The sequence below is a fragment of the Cydia strobilella genome, chromosome 21 (genome assembly GCF_947568885.1).
Source record: "Cydia strobilella chromosome 21, ilCydStro3.1, whole genome shotgun sequence".
Lineage (NCBI taxonomy): Eukaryota > Metazoa > Arthropoda > Insecta > Lepidoptera > Tortricidae > Cydia > Cydia strobilella.
This window is the reverse complement of record NC_086061.1, coordinates 4655096-4665930: the sequence shown is the minus strand read 5'-3', so window position 1 is coordinate 4665930 and position 10835 is coordinate 4655096. Positions and strand designations below refer to the sequence as shown.

Genomic DNA, 10835 nt, shown 5'->3' with positions numbered 1-10835 from the left:
CCAGTTTTTTTTTTTTTTTTCATCTGGTTTTTATGGAGGCTTTGGACACTCTAGGTGAACATGTCAGCCTCATGGGTGCTATCATAGTTCCCTACTCAAGGGAGAGGTCAATAAAGTGGTAAACACTGATTGCTTTGTCCGATATAGGCTCTGCCAACCAACAATTGATCTGTCCATTGTGCATGGAGCCCAGGCTACCAAAAATTCTTTTTCTCAAGTCCGAATTCCGGACGCATTCCAACAACACGTGAGACAAGTCATCAGTCTTCTGACAGTTTGCGCACAGTGGTGACGATTTAACACCCATCATGCACAGAAATGACGCCTCTGTTGATGGTGGTCCAAAAGACTAAAGAACAGCTTGAAGTGACAAGTGACATTTGACATTTCGAACTATGGAAAAGACCACCATCTACACTAGCGCCCCTAGCGGCGAATTCATACGCGTTAGCCCTCATTAACTGAGAATTATAAGTGTTTTTGGGCCGGCACAAGATGCCTATATAGGTTCCGGTACAAAATAAACCTTACTACATTGTAATAAAGTTCACTATTGCGTGTGATATAAGATAGTCGTGGCGGCCAAAAGGATTCGTGTCATTCAGAGTCTGTAGATATGATTCAAACTTGATATATTATTTGTAAAATCAAACAATTAATATTGTATAGTTTTTAGAAGCACTAGAATAAATAAACTTAACAGAGTAAACTTCTTTAGACAACCATGCTTTAAACGTAATATTGCCACATGGAATGTATGAAATGAATTTATCATTCTATTTACTTTCTTTACTCCTGTGAGGTATAAAACCGTCAGCTATTTTTCCTTTAGGTAGGTAGGACTGTAGGACGTCGTCAGAAATATGCGATGGATTGTCAAATTGGTATCGTCAATGATAATTAACTGTCGAGTTGTTATAAGGCCAGGATTACACTTGTAAGTTTTACTTACGTAAGTAGGGACACAGCTATACTAAAGGATGAAATATGAATATCGTTATCTCATTCTAGCAAATAGCTTTGTCCCTACTTACGTAAGTAAAACTTACAAGTGTGATCCTGGCCTAAAGGCAAATTGTAAGTAAGCCTTATGTAAACGCCAAAAAGTATAAATTGTGTATTGTCTGACAAGAGTCGTAATATGATTCTTGCGATGTCAATCTGTAGTTGCATTTTCTTTTGAGCTGTCGATGAATACATTAGTAGATACTGACGGGAAAAAGTGCGGTATGCAGTATGCACCTATGACCTATGCACCAATATATCTGAAAAGAGGGGTTTTTTTCACAGTCCTCACTAATATTTTATCATAATTTAGTTTTGGTATCTTGTACATACACAAGTAGACATGTTCAGGTATGTTCATTTTATTAGGGTTCCGTACCCAAAGGGTAAAAACGGGACCCTATAACTAAGACTCCTCTCTCTGTCCGTCTGTCACCAGGCTATATCTCATGAACCGTGATAGCTAGACGGTTGAAATTTTCACAGATGATGTATTTCTGTTGCCGCTATAACAACAAGTACTAAAAAAACGGAATAAAATGAATATTTAAGTGGGGCTCCCATACAACAAACGTGATTTTTTTGCGTAATTATACGGAACCCTTCGTGCGCGAGTCCGATTCGCACTTGGCCGGTTTTTCAAACTAATTCTGCTTTGTATTTTTGTTAATAAAATGAAAATTTAATTTGTAAACATGTTTTATTTCTTTTAACCTTTTGGACGACAATGACCGATATATACGCACCGTAGCTTCAACGCCAAAGACCGATTAATTGGTCATAGACCACAGAGCAACATAGACCTACATGCATATGCATAAAGTTCAATTTCAGTCGACACTTCGGTGACGTGGCGTCTGGATGACTGCTTTTGTGTTTGATATGGCGTCGAAAAGGTTATAATGCTCTCGTGGAAGCGGCATTTATTTGTTCGAATTCGCTTAACCCACAAGATTCACTTCAATTCAATCAAAGATATATGTAACTCCGTATAAGATAAATAGTCTAAGGAAAAAACGTGCCTCGGGAATCAAGAAAAAGTCGTTCTCGAATAGATGGCGCCACACCTTTGACCTATACTCGCCAGATGGCGTTTACGACACCGTTTGATATTTAATAATTTTAACACATCAGTGAAAGAACAAGGTTTTTTTTAGAACGCCATATTATATTCATTTTTTGATATTTTTATACATTTTCATTTTTAGTTTTAATCGTGTGTCGATAGATGGCAGTAAATTTACTGTAACTACAAAATTTACCATGACAACAACCCTCTATACTATCTATTCTCTTTGCTTCAACTTCCTACAAGTAGCTAACTCCTGATAAAAATACATAATATTACTGTGGAAGAGAAGATCAAACCTTCGCGCCAACATTTTTGACAAATTTTTCTCTTACCCGGGGAAAACCCTTCTTTGTGGCAGTTATAAAAAAAAGTTGAGCATGGCTAGCGGCTAGTTCAAACGATACAACTTTTTCACAATAAGATTTGATGATTTGATTCGATTGAATTGTATGGTGACCTCAGAGGATGAAAAATTAAATTCAAGAACGTAACCGCACATCAAAACGCACATCATTCATAGACAAAATCTAAATTTATTCAGTGAGCCTATGGTCATACCTCTATTATTTAGATTCAGGGCAATTTCCGGAAAAAAACTGCTCGTATGTCCAACCCGCCTTATGAATTATTAGGAATTGTTCCTGTTGTTTAATCTACAATGAATAGGTATTTATTAGTTGCTCTTCAATGAAATAAAAAAACATCGTAAAGAAACCTGCATATAATGCGACATAAAATAGTAGAAATGAAATAAAATGGAACTATAAAAATTCCATACTAAATTGTTGCCATGTTTAAATAAATAAATAAATATTCGTTTATTTCAGGCCTGGGGCCCATAAAAATGTTTAAGCATTTTACGTCAAAAAAGTGACAGTTACGTAGGAGATGGCGCCCTCAATAATTTTCTACAATTTCTTGACGGACTATACCTACATGACGAAATCGCCGAAATCCCCAATCCTTTACGTTATTGAGGTTCTGTATGTAGTAGAAGGTAGTAACTCAATAGAGTAGGTAATGGAGATATTGAGGAGAGCTAAGTAAAACAAGACATGTATTGACTTGTCCTTTATTCAGTTTAATGCATAAACGAAAACCAGTTCACGTCTATATTTATTTCATAATTGTAAATAATCTCCGGCAGTCGACTAGGTATAGTGAGTCTTGGCTTTTCGACCTAATATTATATACTCGTAGTTACACTGGTAGATATAAAATGTGACCTGTTGTTATTGTTATAGAATAAGATGGGCCTTATTTCTAGGCAATAGTTGTGATAATAAGAAATATTAAAAGACAATTTATTTTTTCGGTAAAACAGTCTCAAAGCCAACACTGATATAGTAAGCGCGAAGCTTTTACCGTCGACGTACTTCACTTTGGAATGAATCCTGCTTAACTCTAACACATTAGGAAAACTATACATTAACCGAAGTTGATCAATAAATAAATTCTGTTTTTTAATTACAAAACTAACCGACATACATACAGTCCCTGAGATCTAAGCTTACAATAAAACTTTGGATTAAAAATTATAATAATTATGAATCAATTCGGTTTGTACATTTTTACAAAGTAATCCGAGTCCAGTTAAATGCTGTATTCGATATATTGAAGAAATTAAATGCAAAAGTTTACATGTTGTGACAGTTAGGCACCTTAACTAATGAAAATATACAACACAGAAGTTCTTTTCACAGAACACATGGAGTGCTTATGACCATATACAACGAGATAATAATGACGCCTCAAAGTAAAAAAATATTATAGACACATTATTTCAGTTTAAGGAGACGGCTAAATATTACTGCAATGTTCTACCACCAGAGTGCAGCACTAGCCCTTTTAGTAAACCATAGATACCATACATACTGTGCTTCTAACAGTTTTTTGACAAGTTTTTAAAAATAATAAAATATGAACATTGATGCATCAAGGCGGTTTGTTTACAGAGGACCTACCGGGAAACGCGAATCCGAAATTACGCTATCTGCCTCTTTATCGCTTGAATATGCAACAGTGACAGAGATATTAGATAACGAAATTTCTACTCTTGTTTCGCGATAAACCCTCAGATTGTGGCAGTGGCGCCCCCTACAGGTAATATTCCCTTTTGTCAAATGTTAGCGCTTGATAACCAAATTTAAAACTTTGGTAATCAAATTCGCGTCCAAAAATGTTTGCACTAGTTTATGCGTCTTTAATATTTATTTTTGTCTATGGTATGACTCCATGTGCGCTGCACCTTATTCAAATAATACGATACAATTCCATTATTTACTGTATACTGGAAGATTCAAATCGCTCGCGCGGTATAAAAACTGCAACATTACACCAAAAATATAAAATTTGTATGAGTAATTAGAAAACTTACGCGGTAGGTGCAATCATAAGGAATGTGCTGATGCTTATTATATTATACGTATGGCAACACTGATAACAAAAATCACAATAATCTCTTTTCTGTGACATTAGGCTCAGTAATATTGAGTAATATTGTGTTTTTTATTATCCGTTGCCCATATTAACTCGAATTAGGTAAAATTTATTGGCAATAATATCACAAATTAATATTATCAATCGGTTTTAACTTCGTAATGTTTTGTGCTCATTTTTGAGAAGCCAGTTGCACCTAACTCTGAGCTATGAAAAAAATCTTTGAATTTCATTAAAAGTTTATAATTTTCGTATTTGAAACATCATAATAATTTGAAGCTCAACAATGCCGATGATATGTTGGTAGATATAACAAGTAACACATAAGCCAATATGTGATATATTCTATTCAATTTTCTATTGAGCGAACTATTTAATAATCGTGTATGTTTAATAATGTCACTAGTTTTAATTTCGAATTTTTGCGACATACTAAACGATAACAAAGTTTTCTCGATAGAAAATCTTATTGAAAATTCCAGCTTGGCCTGGGTACAATTTCCTTTAAAATGAAGCGAGAATATAGTCCAATACTTCTAAAGAAACATACATGTCATATGAACGAAATTATGGACAATATTTAGCTCAGGACTTAATTTAAATCGTCATCTATTCTACTACATAGAATATTGAGCAATCGTATGATTGTCTTTCAAAGCTTAAAGTCGCGGAAAAAAATCGAAGCGGCATTGCTAACTTCAAAACAAATTAAAGTATCGCGGTTAAGTACTAGTCACTACTGCCTTGAGAATAACTGCGTATAGAAGCGACGTTGAAAATAAAACGGCCGATGTTGTGTCTTATGTACCTTTTCGAGGATAAAGTTATGATAATCAGCAATATTCTTCAAAATAGGGAGTATTACTGCAATACTCTGCCGCCAGAGTGCTGCACTAACGAAAACCGTAAACCATAGAGCAACTTATATACCGACAGTTTTTTGACATGTTTTCACAGATTACTTGTTACGAATAAATATGACGGTTTGGTTACTGTTTGAGCTAGTAGCGCCCCCTACGCTGAGTTTTGCTTAATATTCCCTATTAGCTAAGTTATGGGTTATCTAACTTATACGTCGGTCGCTTCTATAAGCGTTAAAACTGCCAATACAACTTTTCACTAGCTATTCTCAAAACTACCGCACATACTACCGTAAAGCTGTCAGCCTCACCGAGGCAAAAACAAAACTACAAGCAAAGATAATTGATTGTAAGAGAGGTAAAGTCTAAAAAGAAAACGTGCCCCTTAGTTTGACAACCAAAACAAATGGCGATGTACCAGGAGTGCGAAACTCCTAGCTTCGGGCAAACTCGGCTCCGTTCGGCTATTATAAGGGTTGACAAACTTGACGTCCCTTTGCGTGCACGACCACAGATAAGATAATGACTTGAATTTTGACAACCCTAAATAGCCGAAAGGGATAGTGCCATATATTAGAAAGAGACATCATGATTCGACCCTTAACCGGTGTCAAACTTCGGTTTTGTAGGAAGTTTCCTTTCTGTACGGTAGTACTATTATTTATTCTGTGGCTGTACTGCGCCATAAGTTTTGCGGTCACTGAATGATGGCTAACGCGTATGAATTCGCCGCTAGGGGCGCTAGTGTCCCTTCAATGACTGACAGCTGATCTTTAGTCTTTTGGACCACCATCAACAGAGGCGCCGACTTCCGGTTCGAGCGCCATCTTGATAGTTAGCATCGTGATTAATTACTTTGTTTTTTGCTCATTAATATTGTTTAAAGTGTAATATCGATAGCTTATTATACAGTAAACTAATGTGGTAGTGTGCAGTGAATGGAGAATTAATTTTGAAGCGCGTTTAACCACCATCTTGGAGTCAACGGCCGGTAGTCCACGTGCTTCTTGTAAAGTCCAGCTATCGATTTACAAGAGCTAACAAGTCACCGTACACTGTCTTGTACAACCGTACAATTTTTGTCGTTTTTAAACCTCTTAATACCTTGATACTGGCGAAATAGTCCCACTGGGCTGAAGCCATAATTTTAAAAGAAGAAGAACAAAGGCGCCAACTGGTGAGCAAAAAAACGATAGCCCTCATTGTCAAACGTCAACTTATGACAATATGGCGCTGTACAGCGCCATCTCGTCTGTCAAATTCGAAGCACGAAATCGTCTTAGATTTTACGCATCTCACTCAACCAATGTATCTTTGCTACAAGCGAATAAAGCTTTCAACCTTGCTCGGTCGCGTTCTGATCCACAATGACTTTCTTGCTCACAGAGTATATGGGCGGCGAGTCAATCTTACCCGACATGGCTTGTATGCGGCTTCTAACCGACTCCAAAGGCGCGCCATCGATTTTTTCATCGATACCAGACGAGGAGTGCTGAAAAGAGCCGCCTACTTCAGAATTTCCATAGATATGTTGCTCTCTAATATTGCCGTACAGATTATAATTATGTATCAGAGCGGAGACCCGGTTAGAAGTTACTGGGAGGCTGCTATGTTCTTTAGGTAGTTCGGTAGTGGTAATTTGACTAGTGGTAACAGGTTGGTTGATTTTGAAGTCTGGCTTCGCTTCCTCTTGGACGGAGGGTTGGAGGGTGTTTTGGGGGGAGAACTGGTTGGGTTGGGGGGAGAATGGGGGGGACAGGACGGATGGGTCTTGGAGTGCGACTCGCCAGTCTATGGTGGGGTGTCGTTCGCGGATGCAGTCTACGACGTCGAGGAGGTTTTTAGCGTCCATCGCTAGTACGTGAGCCGCTGCGAGCATATTTCTGAAAGTAAACAATGGAATGGAATGGCTTGGCTACTAATACCAAGAATTGGGGTAGGCACTTGTTGATACAAAATGACAGGGGCCCATTTCTCGAACGGTATTAGACTAATATTATTAGTCCATGAACTGTCAAATCGTATGGGTAGCCATGACAACACACTAATAATATTAGACTTAATATCTTTCGAGAAATGGGCCCCTGTACTGATATGATACTATGGTATGATATACTAGTTTATGTTGTTTAGTTTATGAGTTTATGAAGTGAGTGATGATGTTGATGATGATGATGAATGAATGATGATGATGATGATGAATGATATTGTGATTGAATGAATGATTATGATTGAAAATAATTAATTATTTATTATTGTGTTAATAATGATGAAATTGATAATTCAATGAATACCTATACATATATTAGGTAATCCGTATTTTTTGACATTTAGATTTTTATTCTAGAAAGTTTCTAGACTAGTATTTTTTATACAATTTTGGTGTTTGACGATCCTTTTGCGAATTCTTATTATTAAGTTTGACATATCTATAATAATTCAATGTTTTTAAGAATAATAATAACTGCATCAATAAATTGCTCTGATATTTAGATTAAGGTAATATTAAAAACTTGACAATTTAAAAGTGCTTCTTGCTAGGCCTATTTGAATAAAGAATATATTGACTTTGACTTTGATGAAATGATGATGATGTTTATGAATGATGTATATGATGATGATGATGAATGATGATGTTTGTTTAATTTATACGAAAAGACCTTCCAACCCAGAGGGGAAATCAGGCCTTATACCGGCAAGTACATATGTTAAGATATAACATCAATTCAATGGTGATACTCACTTGGTGTACTCGTGGTGTAATGTGGTCGCCGCATATTGGAGCGCCAAACGCATGGCTTCTACCAGGGCCGCCATGTCTTTACTCAATACCTGATGGGCCATCTCCACCTCCCTGCAATATACAGATGAGATTAAAGCATTCATTGGCAGCGCATGATACGCGCTACACTTGTAGCCGATAGTACGCTTTTTCCGCTTTGCACGGAGCTCTGTGCCAATAGGCTAGATGACAAATTTTCATTAATGTTATCAATCGATCAGGTTTGTTTTTAGGATCAAATGTCTATATGGGATTCATTGCATTAAAGCAATATAAAAGTCAGAAATGATAGTCAAAGTCCGACAGTCGTACTTCACTCGGGAAACGCTCCTTAGAGAATGACTTTTTTCTTTTTTGGAAGTTAAAAAAAAATATTGAAACTTTCAGGTCCTGTATGTTTGTATTATTTCCATATATTGGTTTAATATCGACATTATTGTGATAAATTGCTCATTTGCTATCTATTTTACTAGATTTTGTTATCAAATTCAACATGTGTTCTCAATGTCATCATCCCTATAGCGGCTATAGCCCTCACAGCTTATAGCACGGCGGGTGCAGGAGGCGCGCCGTTGGTGGCGAGATTATAATTATATATAGGTATAACCTATGTTTGCTTGGCCAACAAAGAGACAAAGAAACACACTGACCGTTGCTCTGCACTAGGAAATGGCACCACAACGTTGTCAACGGTGGCACACAACGCCCTCAGCTCGGTACCAATAGCCCTGACAGCTTGTAATACAGCAGGGGCAGGTGGCGCACCGTTGGTGGCGAGATTATAATTATATATAGGTATAACCTATGTTTGCTTGGCCAACAAAGAGACAAAGAAACACACTGACCGTTGCTCTGCACTAGGAAATGGCACCACAACGTTGTCAACGGTGGCACACAACGCCCTCAGCTCGGTACCAATAGCCCTGACAGCTTGTAATACAGCAGGGGCAGGTGGCGCGCCGTTGGTGGCGAGATTAGCGAGTTTCATGACGCAACGCACGACTCCTGTAGTCAGGCAGTACACGGGGTCTTCCGTGTGCGAGCGGGGCTGGAATGAGAAGAATATATTTTGCCTGGTGTACACACTTGTCGAGAGACTCCGAGACAGACCAAAAACGAGTGTGTACAATACTGTTTCCTTCTCATCTCGCTCTTAGGAGTCTTAGGCCGCTTCCCCACTTGGCGGCGCGGTATCGGTGCAGTACGCATTATTTCTTCCTGATTGGCGCGGAGATGGCGCGGAGTCGCGGGCGCGCCAATCAGGAAGAAATACTGCACCGATACCGCGCCGCCAAGTGGGGAAGCGGCCTTACTCGTCTCGTCTCGCCCTTCTTCGAGTTGGTCGAGTTGCGCCGAGACTCGACGAAAGGCTCTCGACGAGTGTGTGCAGCCGTTACAAATATTACTCAATACTAATTTTCAGGTAAATATCGCATTTGGCACTTGAAGTTGCCCGCAGTCGAAAAGCAAACGATATTATTACACGACTAGTAACCGAATTAAATAGAGCTTCTGTGAACTTTGTCGTGGTGACAGATTACATATGAGATGTATTCGATATTTGTCGCTCAATACAAAATCCTATAATTAAATCAGATGTACTGACAAGTATTCATTTAAAGTACTAGCGACCCGCCCCGGCTTCGCAATTATACACCTAAATCTTCCTCAAGAATCAATCTATCGATAGTTGAAAATCCGTTCAGTAGTTTTTGAGTTTATCGCGAACATACATGCATACAGATAGACGCGGCGCGGGACTTTGTTTTATAAAATGTAGTAATATGATTGTTTGATACAAAATTCAAACAAAAAATATTGGCGAGCTGGAAGTTAAACCTAGATACATAGGTACGTATTTTATGCATGCGAAGATAGTTACGCAACACAAAGCAAACTTAGTAGCACTAATAATTGACAGCACCCTGAACACACATTCGTTGTTGTTTATCGGAATAGTAACACAATTTTATTATTGTAAATTAAGCAAGTAAATAAAGTAATAAACACTATTGTACAAGAAAAGATAGGTTACAGCAGATATATAATTGAAAGTATAAAGGCGAACTTATCCCTGAGAGATCCTTCTTCTGGTTAATCTATAAAAGCAACATGTACTCACCCTGTCCTCGCTCGGCGGCTTGTCGTTAGGCTTCACAGTGTTCGCTGGACTATTTTCCGACGAGTTAGGCGCTATATAACCAAAATTCCATTAATTTTCGCTTATGATAAAAAAACTATGCTGCTATACGGGGATCACGAGTTCGAGAGTTATTCAGGGCGATGGTTTATTCATTTGCTTTTTATTAAAAAAAATAGATAAAGTCGTGATGCCATCTGGGTGTCACATAACAATATAGTAGTATTAAATCATTAAATCACATTCGCGATAAACCTGATTATAAATGATTTATTAATATGTGTTTCGAAGCGCGAAGGATTTAAATGTTATGATATAGGTAGTATTATTAATTATTATAAACAAAAAGTGCTCAAACCAAAGTGCCACTGGGGGGCTTGGTCACTTTTTGTTAGTCATATGACATCTATCTATTTCAGTATATCTCTAGTAGTGTGACTACTTAAAAAATACAAATCATTTTTTTAATAAAATATTTGATTTGTTACCTAGTAGTATATTTCATTTATTTTAGAGATAATTATATTTAAGCTTTCC

At 37.5% G+C, this 10835-nt stretch overlaps 1 protein-coding gene across 1 annotated transcript in view; it reads right to left on the bottom strand.

Annotated features, from left to right (window-relative positions):
* Window positions 1-3135: 3135 nt before the first annotated feature.
* The window catches only part of LOC134751036 (focal adhesion kinase 1), a 91427-nt gene continuing 83727 nt past the window's right edge, over window positions 3136-10835 (bottom strand). Inside the window, exons 24-27 of the mRNA XM_063686370.1 lie at window positions 10281-10351; window positions 9004-9206; window positions 8120-8230; window positions 3136-7259 (exon numbers count right to left, since the gene is read on the bottom strand). Coding sequence (XP_063542440.1) covers window positions 6713-7259; window positions 8120-8230; window positions 9004-9206; window positions 10281-10351 — 932 coding nt within the window. The 3' untranslated portion in view covers window positions 3136-6712. The remainder of the gene's footprint in view (window positions 7260-8119; window positions 8231-9003; window positions 9207-10280; window positions 10352-10835) is intronic.